Source organism: Onychostruthus taczanowskii, unplaced genomic scaffold, assembly GCF_017590055.1.
Source record: "Onychostruthus taczanowskii isolate IOZ18803 unplaced genomic scaffold, ASM1759005v1 scaffold216, whole genome shotgun sequence".
In the NCBI taxonomy this organism is placed as follows: domain Eukaryota; kingdom Metazoa; phylum Chordata; class Aves; order Passeriformes; family Passeridae; genus Onychostruthus; species Onychostruthus taczanowskii.
Window position 1 is genome coordinate 169096 of NW_024499418.1, and position 18471 is coordinate 187566.

The 18471-nt window shown below is 44.8% G+C and overlaps 1 protein-coding gene across 1 annotated transcript; it reads left to right on the forward strand.

Moving 5' to 3' along the window:
- Positions 1-290: 290 nt before the first annotated feature.
- ERP27 (endoplasmic reticulum protein 27) lies at positions 291-17733 on the forward strand. The gene is made up of 7 exons (XM_041404613.1): positions 291-411; positions 622-722; positions 3267-3404; positions 6767-6880; positions 9817-9942; positions 16835-17032; positions 17689-17733. Exons 1-7 carry the CDS (start codon positions 291-293, stop codon positions 17731-17733), a joined length of 843 nt encoding a protein of 280 aa, XP_041260547.1.
- The last annotated feature ends 738 nt before the right edge of the window (positions 17734-18471 follow it).

Below are 18471 nucleotides of genomic sequence, written 5' to 3' on the forward strand. Positions count from 1 at the left end.
TCTGGGATCCAGCACCTGGGGAGGGATGTTCTTAGCCTAGCTGGGGTGTCTGGTCACAAAGGTGCCGGGCAGCTGTGAAGTCTAGTGCTGTGGGTGAGGATGCACCACGGCGTGTTGGTGCAGCTCTCCAAGGCTGATTCCTGCACAGCAGGGAGGGGCTTTCTCCAGCCAGGCAGTTATCTCAGGCCTTTGCCCTGGGCCAGCTGCTCCCTTCCCACCGCCCCAGGAAGGTTGTGGGTCCCCACAGCAGCTGACGTGTCTCACCGAGGAGAGGACAGGAGCAGGGTGGCATGGCGAGGAGAAGGCGAGCTGGCACCATGGGCACATCCATCTTCTCGTGCCTCTTTGTTATCCTGCTCACCAGATGCTCCCCAGCAGGCTGTGCTGGAGGGAGTGACTCTGCATCCCACAGTAAGTGAGCTTTCTTCCCGCCTTGGGGAAAGTCTGGGTCTGCTTCAGGGAGTCTTCCTTATCCAAGGTATGCTGCACAAACATGTTGAGCTTGCAAGAGAGGTGTGGGGGTGAGCTTGTAAGGTTGGGATGCTTGTGTGTGTACTGGGGGGATCCTCTTTGAGCTGCTCCTTGTGTGCACTCTGCCCAACCCTGACCTTTGCTCTGCAGGCACAGCCAGCGCCACAGAGAAACCTGTCCTGTTAAACAGCATCCCAGATGCTGAAGCCTTCATCAGTGGTGCAGAGGTGGCAGTCATTGGATTCTTCCAGGTGTGTTCACAGCACCTTCCCTCTGCCGGTTGTGAGCTCTATCCCACCCTGATGAGAGCAGGAAGCTGGATGTGGTGTAAGCACCTGCCAAAGGCAGCTGTTGTCCCAAAAGGTGCTGGGGCTGTGACAGGCATGTGGAGGGATTCGGTGATGGGTCACAGAGAGAGCACAGGGAATTTGGTCTGTGCCTGGAAAAAGAGATGGAGTAAGGGAGGAAGATGAAGGAGGCTGTAAGGCTGTAGGAGCCCTGGAGCAGGAGAGAGGGAAATGCTGCAGGGGAAGAAACAGAAATATACATGGTAGAGAAACAGTGTTGGTGAGGGGTGAATGGGAAGGTCAGTTATTTGCTGTAGTCAGCAAAGACAGAGTAAAACACTGCCTGTGTGATAGGGATGAGGAAGCCAAGTCTCAGGGAGAAGTGATAGTGCAGGTCTGCTGAAGTCCAAGAGGGTTTGGGCTCAGGCTGCAGCCTCTTTGTAGGGAGGATGTAGGCATGGTCTCTGTTTCACTTCTTTGTTCCCCAGAGTAGTAGTAGGTACCCTTGAGATCTCTGTCTCTTTTTATCCAAATTCCGCTGAATTCAAAAGTGAGTGACAGCCGAGTCCCTTGCCCCCTCCAAATGCCACGAGTATTTTTCCTCAGAAAATAAAAGGAAAATATTTATTGAGCTACAGCACTGTACAATCCTCTTTCGCAGGATCCTTATTGCTTTTAAGGTCCCCAAATTGCACCTTTTTCCATGCTTTCGCTGCCTCATGTCAGAGAAGGCTTCAGGCTTCCAGAACCAGGTCCTTCTGCAAGCACCTTTGTCGTTCTGCCCTGTGCCTGGGGCTGGAGGGCAGCCTAGGGAGGGCATCGTGCCCTTGGTACAGGGCAGTGGCACCTCCCAGCCCACCAGAGAGTGAGAACCGACGGTGCTGCCTGCGCAGTGCGGGCAGCAACAAGTCTGTGAGCTGTGAGCCTTATCCCCAGGGGCCTGGTAAGCGCTGATCACAGAGCACCAGCCGCCTCGGCTTCGGTGCCTGCAGGCAATTGGAGCTCCTTGGGGGTTGCTCTTGCAGCGCTGAAGCTGTGCAAAGCAGCCAGGCAATCTGCACACGCAGAATGAAAGTGCCGAGACGCCTCCTTCCCCGAGGGTAGCTGGCTGGGCTTGCGGCAGAGCTGCACCCAGAGCCTCCTCCCGAGCTAAGCAGGGACACGGCTCCTTTTGTCCTGTGCCACAGTGACCTCCCTCTGCAGGACTGCATTCTTCAGAGCCAGACAGGAGGCTGCTGCCGTGCAGCCCCAGCCGCCAGGAGCAGGAGGCAGCAGCCAGCCACATCTCGGGCATTCAGTGCCTGAAGCATGGCCGGGCTGCATTTGAACGGGAGATAAAGACGTGCGTGTGCCATGAGGGCTTGGCTCTCGGCCTGAAAGTAGATTCATCCAAATAAAGCCCATGTTCTCTGCTCACCATAAATTATTTCTCTGCTGCAGCCCTTCAGTTCACTGCAGCATGTGGCTCGGCATGATTCCCGTATAATGAGCACGGCCTCCCTGACTGGGAACAGCATGCCGTGATGGAAACACAGCACACTGCTCCAGAAACCCTGCGTGTCTCTGAGAAAGGGCCATGCTCGCCCTCATTAAACCCCAGGTTTCCCAGGAATGCTCCAAAACTCAGCGAGATTATTCCCACCCTAGGCTTTAGCGCTCTCACCAGAGCAATGTTGATGCGCTGGCATTTCCAAAACATGTCATGAGAGATGTTTTTCTTTGGAATGAACAAAGAATTTTGTTTTCCCTTCTCTCTGGGCTCACAAACAGCTGAGCTGACAGTTCAAACTAAAAAGAAAAACAAACCAATTTCCAAGCAGAGACCATGTCTTGAGAATTTATATCCAATAAATAGAAGTATCAAAAATACATCACTAAAAAGTTGGGAATGGGAATAGCAAGGAATGCTTTAACACAGGCAAAGGACATTAGTATTTAATGCTTTCTGCAAGAAAGAGAATGGACCTCAAAAAGCGGAGAAATTGCACATAACCTGAATTAACTACTTTTTTACAAAATGCACCTAAGATATCCTTTTGAAAGGAGCCACGGTACTGATAATGCAAGGTGTTGAAAATTGTAACACCCTGACTCTAGCATCAAGGTTAGCATAAAAATGGCGACGTTTATAGATATGTATGTATTTTAGAAACACACACTTACACATACATGCTCCTAGATAGATATAGATATAGATATATAGATATAGATATAGATTATATAGATATAGATATAGATATAGATGTATATATAGATATAGATATAGATTATATAGATATAGATATAGATATAGATTTTTTTTTAAACTAGCTACACCTATGCTCTGGTGAGTGCCCAAGGGCTCAGCACCATCCTGGCAGGTTCCAGGATCCCGGAGCAGCCCGCCCGCGCTCCCGCGGGGACCGAGCGGCCGGCAGGTGTCGCGCTCGTGCCGCCGGTGCCGGTGCCGGCGCCGGCGCCGGTGCCCCGTTCGGGCTCGGCCGCTGACCGTCCCGCTGTGCCCCGCAGGACCCGCGGAGCCCCGAAGCGGAGCAGTTTCGCCTGGCGGCCGGAGAGATCGCAGAGGTGCCCTTCGGCCTGAGCAGCAGCGCCGCCGTCCTGTCCCGCTACGGCGCCTCGGAGAACACCGTGGCGCTGTTCCGCAGGGTGCGTGGGCCCGCGGCGTGGCGGGGGCATCGCCAGCCGCTCCCTCCCGGGAACACGCTGCGGGGAAAAACCGGCGTCTCCAGAATAAGGGTCTGGTTCCGGGTCCCCCAGAGCGCTGGTGTGGGTGGGAGAGGGTCTTGGACATACAGCAGTACGTCCAAGGTGTATACAGCAGTAAAAAGCATAAAACTCATCTTTCCTTAGGGCAAGACAAAAATAGGGTTGTCATTGGCAGTCAGGCTGCCTGTCCACCTCAAAGTACATCCCTCTTCTTGCCCCAAAAAAGGCTTTTGCTTTTCAACTGCAGAGTGCCTGTCACTGAGATACGGAGCGTTAATTACACCTGGTATGATTCTCCTATTTAGGTGTTTGCCCTACGCATCTGGTTCAGCACCCAGAGCTCTGCAAAGAGCAATGCCTGTGTTTCCACATGACCTGCTCACAGCTTGGCATTAACTTGGATGGGGTTTCTGTGGTTTTGGAAAGGGTCCTGAGACACATGAAAAGCGTCCATGTCACAATGGCTCAACACAGCAGGCTTGATACCAAAACTTGGCAAGTGTCACTTCAGGCAGGCAAAGCTGTCTCCTAGGGTACAAAACTTTTCCAATGAGACAGAAAACACATCCAGTCTAGGTCTCTGCAGTTAAGAGACGCTGTGCCACCCTACACTGTGGTTTGCAGACTCATTTCCTAAATATGCTTTAGGCCTTAGAAATCTTGCTTTGGAGTTTCTTAGGGATGGATGCTGCGATAGATCATATCTCTGTTGACTCCAGCTCTAAGTGCAGGTAGCTCAATGTAGCCTCCATGCAGCTATATTTGCTGAAATTTAAGGAGATGGTACTGGGAAGGGCCATGTGCCTGCTGCAAAAGTACCAAGAAAAGAAAAGTTAAGAGCAAGTATTCTACTAGTTACATCAATTTCCCCACGTTGCTCCTTCTTGCACAAGCATGGCAGTTGAAAACTGCAGAGGTAGGTGTGTCTGAAGGGGAACAGGGCCCCAGACAGCACAAGATGTCCTAAAAGCCATGGAGTGTCGTGACACCAGACCTCTAAGTGCTCGAGGTGGGGAGAAATGGGCACACACCACATGTTCTAGGGAAACTAAATATGGCAGCTTGCCCAAGTTGTAGATCTAGCTTGTACAAAGATTGGACAGTTTGTTCTCTTTTTTCCCCCTCATCATTTCCTTCACCATGTTTACCACTGATATTATCCAAATAATTAAAAAAAGAATGATCTAAGAGTGAGCAATAGTTAGGCACGTCCTTTTATTTAACCTTTTATTTGCTAGATGTTGCAATTTTAAGCAACACCCATTTCAATTTTGGTTCTTAGTCATTGTGGTTTTCTTCCAAAAATTTTGAAAAGATCCTTTGTTTTTGCACCGTGCAGATAGTGAGGATGACTGCACTGGGAGAGAGTTTGATAAAATAAATTGTTTGGATTGTTGGAATTTGTATTATATTGAATATTCTTTGTTTGGAGTCAAGTTTTTGCAACCGAACTCTTATTTAATATGGAAAAAAAACCAGCCAAGAAAATAAAACAATAGTCAGGTTCAATGGTTGACAATTCACTTGTCTGATTGTCAGTTTTTCTTAAATTATCAGACACATTATTTTTTCTTTTATCCTGTGATGAATAATGTGTAGGAGTAAGAGGTCAGAGATAAAAAGGAATTTTAAAAGAACGGATACAGGAACTTGGAATCAAACACTCATTTGAAGGATACAAAGATGCGTCACCAGGATAGAAGTGAATCAGAGGCATAGACAATTTTTTTTCTTTGCCTTTGCAGTGTATGAAACACTTACAATGCTTAGAAGTTTAAACCATAATTACAGTAGTAGGAGGGACTGTGTCAGCTGGTGAGACTTCTTTGTATATATGGGAAAGAAACAGATTTATTCCAGTAAGAAATCCTGATAGACCTAAAAAGAACATAGTTAACAGATGCTAACAACGTAATTATATGGAGTGATGAAGACATTTTGACTAGAGCTTCAACTATTAAATGCAGGCTATTTTCCAGCCTTATTTTCTTAAAAACATGAATGTTGAGTGCTGATTCAAGGTGTTATGATACCCAGATGGGAGTCAGAGATTTCCAGAAGTCCATGAAAGCCAAGAAAAGACTTTCTGTAGAGTCCAGGCTGCTTTAGATTGGTTCTTAAGGCCTGTCTGATCTCACCTGCCCAGGTGTTGCACTGTCCTGTTCTTATGTACTTGAGCAGAGCTGCCCTTTCATGTTGGGCAGGAGCAAATTCTGTGAGAGGAATCAGGCCACACAGTCTGAAAATCACCAGCTTGTGTTGTCAGACAGGACGGGTGACTGGTATCAAAAACCTTGCCAATGACCACAGAACAGCAAAAATTACTTTAGATGTCTGCACACCACTGGAAAAACTAACACAAGAACTTTCAGATGTCGTCCACATGCAGAGAATAAAATCTGGGGTGTGAATGTGGACTGCTCCTCAGCCCCAAGAACCTCATTCAACATATGTATCAATGACTTTTAAATCCCAAACTTTGATCCTACTTCATGTCAGAGACCACTGCCCCCATGGCTTAACTCCATCACATCCTGTGGTGGTACTGCACAGGAACTCTGCCCTTGAACTCTAGTGTATTGCTATCGTTCAGTGGTTGCCTGCTTTTTTTTTTTTTCTGTTTATCAGGTCATGAAAATCTCAATAAAATCACATCATTTTGAGGGGATGAAGTGTGGGGAGATGTGTGGCAGGATGAATTTTCCTCTAAAGCTGAAATATGCTGGGCTTTATTTTTTTTCTTTTTTTCTTTTTTTCTTTTTTCTTTCCTGCTGTACTGGAAGAAAAATCCTCTTTTTATTGGAGAGATTTCCTGCTTGCACAATGTTTCCAGGAATTCCATACCGGGCGATGCCAATGTTTATTACTTGTAGAAGAAACAGAATAAGCAGATGAGGATGTTTAAAAGGGATGTAAAGCCAGTATTGATGTGAGGAGTTAGACTGTTTAATGACCTTTCTCCACAATGCCTAGAATAGTTTGTCAGCTAATTCTCCCTGTCTCCAGTGCGCCGAGAGCTGGTAATATAGGGATATCTGGAGTCCTAAGAGATTTCTATTATACCATGAGTTTGCCTTGTCCTTGGGAGGCTGGAGAAGGCTGAGAGATCGTTATCTCAAAGTGCAGGCTCGTTCCTGTAGGTTGTAGACCCCTAGAAGAGGTGGGCATTGTGCAGTGGGGGAGAGAGGATGGTGGTGTCCCAGGGGATGGGTGTCTCTGTGAGAGAGTGCAATCAGTGCCTCTGGAGGAGGTGCTGGGAGGGGAGGACAGCTGTGACTGTAGGTGTCTTTGCCTGCCTTCAGGTGGACAATGACCGGCGGGACCTGGACATGAACAACAGAGAGGTTGATGCCAAGAAGCTGATTCGCTTTGTTCGGATGAACGAGCTCCGTCTGGTGACAGAGTACAACCCTGTGGTAAATACCAGCTCCCTGCAGTCCTCACCCTTGCGCTTGGCCTTCTTCTCTTGGTATCCTCTGGCCCCAGTTTGCATATCCAGATGTATGTGAGGGTTGGAGCAAGGGTGTGGATGGGACTGGGGAAGACGCACAGTTCTTCACTGCTGCTCCACATGTGGACTGGAAGCAGATTTGCTGTGGCATGAGTGTGGGGGAGAGGAAGGGACTCATCACAGCTCCTTTGGCTTTCCAGTAAATTTGGGATGTTGAGGGGCAGAGAACTCCATTTCTTACTACTCTGCATGCAGTGCTGCTTCCTCCCATGGATATTTGCTGTGTTGTGCCATGCCTGCGGAGCCAGCTCAGCCAGAATGCCCTTTCTTTGATGAGCCCTGAGAATCATGGAAGCTCAAATGACCTGCTCTCAGAAGGCAGGATTTCTGCATCACTCAGCACATAGGGCTTGATGCAAGCCCAAATATTTGAATGCATATTCAAGAATGGGTTGGGAACTTCCCAAGCAAAATCTTTCCCATCCCTTCCATCCTTCCTCTGGAATTAATCAGTTCAACAACAACTACCACCACCAAAACAAACCAACCAACAAACCAACCAACCAACCACACACAAAATCAGACTTAGAATGTTTCCATGTTGGCCATCTTCATTGGCTCCCCCATCTGACTGGCAGTGGCAGGGTCCCAGCACTCCTCCCTGCTGTAGAGGTTGACCAAGGATTTAGGTTCTTCTGAATTCTTAGCAGTTCCTTGGTCTCATTGCTGTGGAGTCAAAGGTACTAGAAGCCTCAGTTGCTGCAAGGTTGAGACTTTATCATTGCTGATGGGGTGTTTTGTGGCCTTCTGGATGGCTATAACAGTGCTGACCAGGCTCTGCTTGTATCAGGGAAGAATGGCCCAACCTGTTGCAGTGCTATACCATTTTTAAGATAAACCCAAGGATCATCTAAGAGACCCAATGTGAGTTTTGTTTTGAAATTTAACTTTTTTTTTGAAATTTAACTTTTTTTTTTTTCCCCCCCAATGAAATATTGTAGGAGTTTGGGTTTTTTATCTGTAACAAAAAAACCCCAAGACCAAAAACAAAATTGTTTTTGTTTTTTCATCTTCAAAAGGGAAAAATACATTTTAAAATCACACATTATTTCTGGGGACTGCTATATCCTGCTCCCTTGGCCTAACAGCCTTTTCAGAATATCCAAGTCACATCAGCAGGGATGGTGTTCTCATCTTCGTAATTTCCCAGACCTTCTGAAACCTTGGAGCCCCTATTAGATCGTTTTACAGTTCTTGGGACAATGCAATTTCATTATGCATTTCTGTTGGTGCTTTGGGCTCTCACTGCCTGTTTGGCACCCAGGCTGTCTCCCTGACTGAGAATTCCTCAGCTGTTCAGCTGGTCCCCTCCACCCTGATTGTCAGTACAGATGTTGTTACAGTTTTTTCCCAGATGCTGTGGAGCTATATCAAGGTGCTGCAATTAACAGTGCCTCCTGAAATCACTGGCCCAAAGCCCTCCCAGCTTCCCTAAGGTAGCTTGGTTTTTCATAAATATTTATTCCCAGTGCATATGCTGTTTGCATCCAAAAATGCTGCAGGTCAGCAGATAATGGGGTCACATGGTTCGCACCAAGTGCTGCCAAGAGTTTCTCTCCCCATCCTGGGGCTCTTACTGTTTCTCCTACATACTTTAGGATTTTTTAGGCAATGTTTACCCTGTGGGCTTTTCAGGAGAGTCAGATGTGATCCAGCCCTCCTGATGAGCTCTGCTGATTGCTCTTACACAAGGCTGTGTGGACAAGCACACCTTTGTGCGGAGTGGCTGGAGGAACTGCTGCTCCCTCCTCGTCTGCTCTCACCCCGGCCTTGTCAAGGGCCTTGGTGCTGGCTGGCTTCATCCTCACCTTCAGCCTCATCCTCCCCCATGAAGTCCTCTAACGCTTTCCAGCTTAGCTTGCAACCCCTCTACTGTTCCCTGCCTCAGTTGCACACCATCAGAAAAGTGAAGGGATAGAAAATATCTGATAAATATTAAGCTAACAGCAGAGTCTCCTTTGCCAAAGTCTAGATGTCTGTTATTCATGGCCCTTGCCAGCATGCACTCCCTGACCCCTTCCTTGTTACTCTGGAGCATGTGGAAACTTTCTGCTGCCACTGGCGGGGAGCGGCACAGTCTGTGCCTCTGTGGTTTCGGTGGCACTAGGGAGGCAGCAGGTCTGGCCCCACTCCTGTTTAATTTGAGGGAGAGGCTGCAGGCCTGCAGGAAGCAGACAGAAGCGAGATGAGGAGTGAGAGAGTTCGTGGAGATGTGCCGTGGCTTCTTGGGCAGTGCCAACCCTGGTTCCTCACAGAGGGCCAGTGTGTAGTGCCCACGTGGCCCTTGCCCAGGGTCCTCTCCCACCGTGGGACAGCAGAGACAATTTTAATCCTCAGCACTCAGGAGTGTGCAGGCCATCAGGCTGCTGAAACTGTGAACTCATCCCCATCCTATATACAGGGTAACACTAAAGAAAGAAAACAAGGACAAACACCAACTTTGACACCACAAATCCTTTCCACTTTCTTGCTCATATTTCAGACAGGTGCTGGACCTTAGCAATTTAGGACACCCTTATATTCAGTGTTTGCTGGCCTTGCTCTTCACATCTTTAGTCTTCAGCTTCCTGTATTCTGCCCTACTCCTATTCCTCTTGCTTAGTCAGTAATTTTCTTAAGGCCAGTGATGGACCTTTGTGGTCTTCAGACTCTTGTCTGGGAAATAAGCAAAGCCAGGAGGTTAAGAGCTTCTGCAAAGAACATGGATTGGATCCCCCCTGCTTTAAAGAAATCTGTCCTGCTTTTGATGCTGATTTGCAAAGAAACCACAGCTGAGCCATGTCCCACTGACACTGAGTGTTCTCAACCTCCTTGCCGTGTTTCTGTCTCTGTGCTGGGCAGACAGCAATAGGTGTGATGCAGAGCTCACTCCAGTTTAACCTCCTCCTGATCACAGACAAGATGTCTCCAAAGCACCCTGAGCGAATGCGCAAGTTTCGGGCGGCGGCAGAGCTCTACAAGGGGAAGGTAAGTCCAAACAGAGAAAGAGGGGCTGTTGGGGAGGAAAAAACCCAGTGATTTCTGCCCTGAATGGGGAGGGCATAATCTCCTCTGTGAATTATGAGAGCAAAGGTCAAGTAGCAGGAAAAGTGGATTATCTAGATAATAAGTGGACGGGTTGGTTCTGTTCACCTTTTGCCAGTTTGCCACCTCGCTGGGAAAATACCTTCTGTATCCTGCTCTCTGCTGTCTTGCTGAAACATCGTGGACTTTGTTGCTTTTAGTCCAGTTTTGTTCCCTCGTACTAGGAGAGGACACCCAGCTGCTGCTCTGCAGTCTGGCAACAGTTGCACTCTACTGATGTGAGAGGTGAATTTCTACCTACAGCCTGCAGGATGCCAAGGAGCCTTATATACGTGACCAGATAGCAAATAATGTCAGTGCTTCTTAACCCTTTCACTTCTGGAAATGACTGTTTTAAAGGAGCTGCAAATTTATTGCTTTGACTTCCCACCCTAAGGTGATGAGATGGATGAGGTGTTTCAGAGAAATTTTGCCTGAATCTCATCCCTCAGGGAACAGAGCTCCCAATGTAGTAAATCATCTGATGTCTGCTTCTCTGCCGGCAGCAGGATTACAGCGGAATTTGTGTCCAAGGAACAGAGGAATGAACTTGCAAGCCAAGGAGGATTGGGAGCAACAGGAAGATATCTGTGGCAAGGGAGAACAGCAGATGGGAGAGGACAGAGTATCACAGAAGTGGGGAAGGATGAGCTGAGAGGCACAAAGAGGTCTTCCTCTGAGAAGTGTGGAGCTGGAAAGATTTGGGATCTGATAACTAGGATATCTGTATGCATCTGGTTTTGGTATTGAAGGAACAGATTATAGATCAAGTATACCCTCACCTTCAAATTCAGGGACCTCCTCAGAACCAGGCAATCTCAGAAGTCTTGAGACTTGCTTATGGCAGGACAGCTTTGGAACCTTTACATCTTTCCTAACCATTGGCAAGAGACTAGGCAGAAACTATGCATCAAAATCAAAAGGCCTCTTCAAAAATGTTTTGCTTTGATGAATATGTAGTCATAAAAGAAAACTCATTTATCTGTAAAATTCTATTTATCTATTGTGAGATGTGTGTTAAAGTGACACAATTAACACTGTTCTCCATGAGACGCAGAATGTGATACAGGTCTCCACCCAGCAGCTATTTCTTCCAACACAATGCTGTTTAGCATCACTGTCCTTTGCTGATGCAGCTGCATCTAGTTTTCATGTGACTTGCCTAGATCTGAGTAAATAGCTATAATTTTCCTAGAAATACTTCACAAAACATTGGATAAAATGTTGTACTGAAGTTCAGACAATTTATGAATTCTCAGCAAGCCAAATCTAGGGGTTTTTTAATTTGTTCAGGCACATTTCCAAGCAAATAAGTCAACAAGTTTGCCAGAGCAGAGTACAAACATTAAAGATGTGGGGATTTGACTAATTATTTCCACTTTATTGCTGTGGTACTTGAGGACACAGAAATGAAGTGACCTAGAGTCTAATAAGTTATTTTTCCTGAAGGAGTGGCACTCTGAGGAGTAAATTGTGCTTTGGACTGTCCTCCTAGAAAGCAGCAAGAGAGAGCTAAGATCCCTCTGCTTGAATTTTAGATCTGGATAGTAAGGAGTAAGCAGAGTGATATGCCCACTTAGGCTTGTCCCCATTGCTTTTTCCTACAGAAAGACCTGGATTGGTTTGGGTATCAGTGGCAGCCACTGCACAATACCATGAAGATCCCTGCTGGCTAATTTTCCTTTGTGAAGTTATGTGTTGTTGGAACTACCAAGTTAATTGAAGTTTGCTTCATAATAAATATTGATTAGATTTTGCTTTTCAGTGGCTTGCAGATTGTCTGAGAATAAATGCAAGATTCTTGACTTGAATTTTGTTCAGGATTACCAGTGAGTAATTCCTGTCCTGTGGGATAATGGTGAAAGGTTTGTTGGTGCTGAGGGGTTAGTGCTACCAGTGTTTTGAGCAAGGAATCATTGCTGTGCAGTGGAGAGATGTTCAGACTCCCTGTGAGCACGTACCACTGCATCCAGCACTGCTCCACAGTGACTGCAGAGTGCCAGAACAGAGTGGGGATGCTTGGTGTGTGTTGCAGTATTTCTCCAAGCCAGTGCAGAACACAAACAGAGCCTCAAAAAGGATCCCAAGCAGGAGAAGGGGCACTGATCCTGTCACACATCTCTGCTGCACGCTGATGGAAGAGCAGTCCTTGTCACTGTCATCACCACTGGGAGGGAAAAGAGAAACTTGTTGCTTGGATGGAGAGATGAAGAGGAGCTGCTGCTGCTGCTGAGTGACCAACCCCAAAGAGAGAAGAAAAACCATAGAATTGTGAAATAACTTATAGAAGTGTGAAAACACTTCTAAGATGTTTGAGCCCAACTGTTAATGGACATGAGGAAATGATTCATCTGCCAGTTTCTGGGTTATGGTCCTTTCACCTCTGGTTTATGATATTTTCACTTCTGCCTGAGGGGCAGCTGAAATTTTCAGCTGGAGGATCCATGAAGCAGGATGGTGAGGACTTTTATTTGAAAACAGTCTGAACTGCACCTGGAGCAACAGTAAGTGCCTGGAGCAGTCTAGATTTTTCTAGATTTTATTGTGGGACACGAGCCCTGTAAAATATTGGAGATGAAAATGCAAATGGTAGATGATGCTAAACAAGCAGAAGCTGGCCACAATAAGAAGAATTATGGTAGTTTTCTAGCACTTTTTGAGAAACAGTTGTGGGTGGATAACAGCTAACAGAGTTCAGAGCACTGCAGCTGTGGGAGTAAATCCACCAGCCTTCTTGGATCTTCAATCAAATATGTGCTTATTTGAGAAAGTACTGCCAAGAGTCCAGGCAAGGAAAGAAAATGCACTGGAAAGGAGATGTCAGGGTTTGCATTGCTGAGCCAAACTAGAATACTTATATTCAGTTTTGTTTCCACAGTGTCAGAGTATAACATGATAATTACAGCTGGTGTAACTCATGGACGTTTGCAGAAGTCTCAACAAGGTGATGTTGGGAATAACAAAAGCAGCTTTTGTTGCAGCTGACATAATTGGTTTCCAATGTCAAAATTATTTCGGTAGGGATGTTTGTAAACTCCCTTTTAATTTAGATGTAAATCCATTTAAAAATGAATTCTGAGAAACTCCTGCTGTCCTTCAGGAGTTCTTCCATGGAAATGAAAAGATGATGCCCTTTCTCTTGCAGACAGTTATTTGTACATTTTTTATTCTTGTCAGGCACTGATGGCACCAGAACTGAGAGAGATAATATTTAGAGATGCCTCTTTTAGCCATAAACAGAGAAGCCTGTAAATACAGGCTTTTTATCTCACTTAATAGATATCTGCAGTAAAGTTGTTTTTATAGCTGTCTTTTTTTTTTTAAATTAATGACTGATGTTTTTGTTTTGCTTTGATGCACTGTGATGTAAGAAATTACTCAGATGTCAGAATTTGATCTTTTTGCTTATACAAAACAGTGAACCTCAGCTCTCTGAAGTTCAAAGTCAAGGACAGGATATAAGGCTTGACCATCCTTTCTGTTTGTCTTTGTTGGAGGAAAAACTAAGCAATGGCAAATTGGTTTCTATCATTGCAAATTGGTTTCTATCATTTCTGCAAATTGGTTTCTATCATTTCTATCAGTGCTATTTTCAATTATCTTTAGTTCCCTGGGCAATAACAGCATTCCATATCTTAGTATCTACCACAAACTTGATGTTCTAAAAGCACTGGGCTAGGAATCAATTTGTCAAGACACCAAGACAGCACCAGTGCACAAAAATTATGAAAGGTGGTTTATTGCAAGTGATGGTGCACAGAAAATGTCATGTGTGAAGGGGACATTTTGTGTCAGGGGTTTCTCATTAATGCAGGATATCTTTCACTGCCTGAAGCAGCAGATCTCTGAACACAGGTAGAAGATTGCTACAAAATGAAAAAAATTAATGGAAATAATCTCAGAATTTAAAACACCTAACCAGCTGTTGAACAGGATGATATGAAATGGAAAGTGAATTTTCTGCTTGGGATGGAACTAACTGATCTCTGGCAGTGACATAAGAGTTGCCATTATAAGTGGGATTTGTTTTTGGTGTATTATAGCTTTGCTAGGTCATCTGAGTTAAGGTTTTAGCCTCTTTTCAGCACTGAGAGAGAAGGACAGGCATATGCTTCCTTCTGTTCTAAAATAGGTGGAATAAAGTGCCTGTCACTGCTTCTTGTAGAGGTTACACAGACAACTGGCTGAGACAAGACTAGGATCTGGATGGCAGAGTTTAGGCAGTGTGAATTCTACCTCATGGTCAATATAATTTTCCCTGATTACAGTGTTCATTCTTTATGATTGGAGCTGACTGGGAATCTCAGAACAAAATAAATTCCTCATAAGAAAATTCCTGTTGCAGCAGATGGCATCTTGTCATGGAAATGTGACAACAGAGAAACCTTCTTGGTTTTCAACTGCTGTGGAGATCAGCTTTCCAGTGCTAGTGGCCTCTGGGCCAGCACGTCCTTCCTTCTGCCCCACAGGTGTGACCCTGAGACCACCAGCCCTGCCCTGGCAGGACTCCTGGAGCACAGCCAGCAGAGGTGGGCCCTTCTCCTGAAGGAGGACCCATCCCATGTCCCAGACCTGCCAGGAATGCACCATTCTCACAGGCATTAAGGTGTCTTCTTCTGAGCTATCATGGCCAAATGCAACTGCTCTCTTCCCTGTATGTTTTGAATACAGGCAGAGAAGGAAACTTTGCTGTACTTTGGCACATTGTAGCTCTGTGGGCCAAATGGGAGTCATTAGAGAGATCCAAGTCAGCAACTCTGAATGACAATGACATCTCAGCCTTTCTAGCTGAGGGGCCAGTTTGTGTGTTTCTGTTTGCTCCTGTGAGGAAGAAGGCATTCAGAGTTCTAAACCTCAACTTTTTTGCTCTTTTATTCTTACTCTAGTCTTGGTATTCATAGATAAAGCATGTACAGCTTTTTAGTTTTGGATATTTTAGCAAAGTCTGGAAGCTTGATGACGTGAAGAATATTGACTAACATTTATTCATATTACTATTTTAAAATACTATTCATCTGTTTTAAAGGTGGTGGAGATTTTGTATAAGAAGTGACGCAACAATACTTTTTTTCTTATTTTAATGACTTCTTCTTTAACATTTGATTAAAAAAATATTGTTGTCTAGTCAATCTCTTACAAAGAAACCCAAAATGAATGCACCATGAAAATGGAGTACCATTTACTGTACTGACACTCTGAAAGTGCTTCCCTCCAACACTGGCCTCTGTTTCCAGCTTTCTAGTTGAAAAGAGAGCCCTAAAACATTGCATACTGCTGTTCCATCTGAAAGCCTCTTAGATCATGTCCCTAGACCTGTGAATCTTAAATATGTGACCCTTTTCTAGCTTGGTGTTTTATCCTGCAAAAAGATGAATTAAGTGCTCTGGGAGAAGTACACCACCACCTGTCTGCTCACTACCTTTTTCCTCTTGGGGCACAGTTGGCTTTTGGAAGAAAAATTACAAATGGTGAATGCCACATATCCAGTGAAAGTGCTGTTCCTATTTCTGTATTTCACTAAAAAACTGAAGTTAAAGCTTACAGCAGCCTAACTATCCCTCCTTCCCAATAGGCTGTTGCCTAGGAAAGTTTTCAGATATATTTGTTTTTTATACAACATAAATTTAATAAGTAAAGAATTTTGTATTTATGAAGTTTATTTTTAGAGAAGAAAACAAGTCTGGAACTAACTTGAGTGTTCTTCATTGAAAAGAAAGAAAAACATTAGTCACAGCCTGGGAACTGGGCATGTAATCTTCACATTACATTACTTCTTTTTTTTTTAAACTCTTTTTTCTCGTGTAAGTGGAGCCATAGCCTTGTCCATAGGTACACTGAATGTGCTAGGCCCAGTAGATCACACAGAGAAAAAGAAGATAAAATTACACATGTTAGCTGGGTGTTTTTTTCATTGACTTGGATCTCATCTGCTGAGGGATTCTATTTAATCAGCTCACTGATTTAATTGTCTAACTGATATATATATATATTTTTTTTTTAATAAATTTCATGGTAATGATCGTAGATCATTCTCATACTGAGGGATTCTATTTAATCAGCTGACTGATTTAATTGTTTAACTGATATATATATATTTTTTTTTAATAAATTTCATGGTAATGACCGTAGATCATTCTCATCCTGGCTTATTCATGTTGAGCTTCTCTCCTCAGGTCTGAACGCTCCACTGAGCTGGGCTGTATGGACATCGGTGTCTTGCCAAAAACTTCTGTTTCCCAAATCCTTGCATCCTCATTTCTGCTCACTTTAACATGTCCTTTGGTTTTGGTACTTCATGTTCTTATCCTTGCAGGTTCCTAATGCCTGTACCTCATTCCCACATTCTTGCAATTGAATTTGATTTTTCCCAGACCAAAACCCCTTTTTACACTGGGTCTTGCAAGGATGTGAGGATCTTATCCAAATAGCATGCAAGTAAAGGATTCAGCTTCTTTGACATTTGCTGTTAAGAGAAAGGCATCTTGTTTCCTTATCTATTAAGAGAATAGAAGTGGAGACTGCCCTCCTGCTGTTCTGTGGATATATTTTTAAAGAATGTGAAAGAAGCCATTTTATTTGGTACTGTAAGTCTGGACTCGATAAAATACAGACAAATGTACTGCATGGAGCTGCTAGATAGTGGCCAAGGAAAGCGTTGTCCTAACAGAACATGCATGGTTTTCTCAAACTCTTTATAAAAATATCCCTGTTAATCTTCATATGATCACTGTCTGGGGATCTGTTCTCTGTCTCAGCTTCTGTTTTTCTCACGTTTTCTTTCCTATTTCCGTCACAGATTCTCTTTATCCTGTTAGACAGCAATTTGAAGAGCAATGAACGAGTACTGTCGTACTTCCAGCTGAAGAAGTCCCAGCTGCCAGCTCTGGCTGTATTCCACACCCCAGATGATGAGCACGAAGTGTTGACTGTGGATGACATCTCCATCGAGCGTGTACAGGACTTCTGTAATCGTTTCCTGCAAAGAGTGCCAAAGGTAAAGGGGGTCCTGATGCCATTGTTTTCCAGGCTCTTGAAGAAGATTACTTCAGTTCCTTGAACTCCTCCCCATCCCTGTCATTTTCTCTTTCGTGTACATTTCCACCTGAATATCAGAGAAACATTAGATTTAGGGCAGAGCAGAGGTGGATGTCTTTGCAGAGCCTCTTTCTTCATTGACATCTGCCTTCTAGTGTACAGCAAGAGGAATTCACTGATCTCTGCAGCTGTATGAAGGACTCTGTGAAGCATCTATCTTTTGGGAACAGTTAGGGAGACAGAGTGAAGGGTGCTTTTAGATGCTGAGAAGGGAGGTAGTGGATGGCAGCATATGAGAGCAGGTCAGAGAGACCAGTGGCATGGATAGGAATTAAATCTATCAGGAAGACTACAGAACAGAGTGTGCAGATAGGGCCTTAGGACTCTACCAGTGGGAGAGGCACAATTCAATCTTAATGTTCAGGCAGTGTTATAAGTCTCTCTGTCAAAATTGATCCTCCTGTAGCACAGGTTCTTTGTGTCGTGTGACAGAAAAGAGATAGCGCAGGGGCATAGACAGCAGAGGGAGGCATTTGAGTTATTTGGTTTTCTTTATCCCTATGCTGAGAAACTAAGTAATGTCAAAACTGATTTTATGCCTCTAATGTGTTTTAGAAAGAAGACAAATCTGAGGAGAAGCCCCTCAATGAAGAACTCTGATTCTTTCTCAGCCAAGAGGATGACTGTAGTCAGAGTCTGTTTCTGGTGTATGAGGAGTTCACTCTGCCCTACAGCTCAGCAATTCCTGAGCCAAGTCAGTCATGGATTCCCATCATCATTCCATGTATATACATGCTGTCTGTCCTCTCCAGGAATCTCTTCTCTCTTTTCTCTCCTTATTTGTTGGCTCCAGAGCTCTTTTTTCAGTACTTCAGGACCTCTGGCATTGCCCTACAATATGTCTTTCTGTGCTACTGTTGGAGCAAAGGGTGGCACAGTGAAATGACAGTATCAGAAGTAAAGCTAGTAGTTCCAGGGATCTGTTTCCCTCATTCTTTTGGGTTTTGGTGCCATGCTGGGATCCACTGTCAGCCTTGCCTGATGCTACAAACAGATTTGTTTCTTGATATCACATGAAATTTTCCATTTATTTTACTAAATAAAGCAGTAAGTGAATGGCCTGAATTTTTATGCAAATGTTATTTCCCACTCCCCTCGTCTTTCACTTAAAGACAAAGTCTCTATTTACGAGTGAATAAGCTCAAAAAACCTCCTTTCTCTGAGTTTAACTGATGCAATGCCTAACCAGTCAGGTTGGTTGCTAAGAATCATTCCCTATGGAAATGGATCCATCATCAACAGATATTTCCACCAGGACAGGAGATATCTGTGAAGCTTTGGGACCAGAACAGCACTAGGTAAGCAGGTCTGAGGTGGTGCAGCAAAAGTGAATAAGCC

Excerpts from the sequence above, each read along its gene's own strand:
- ERP27 (XM_041404613.1), top strand. The coding sequence starts at position 291 with ATGGCGAGGAGAAGGCGAGCTGGCACCATGGGCACATCCATCTTCTCG. Across the intron at positions 412-621 it reads GAGTGACTCTGCATCCCACA|GCACAGCCAGCGCCACAGAG; the intron begins GTAAGTGAGCTT and ends TTTGCTCTGCAG. Across the intron at positions 6,881-9,816 it reads TGACAGAGTACAACCCTGTG|ACAGCAATAGGTGTGATGCA; the intron begins GTAAATACCAGC and ends TGTGCTGGGCAG.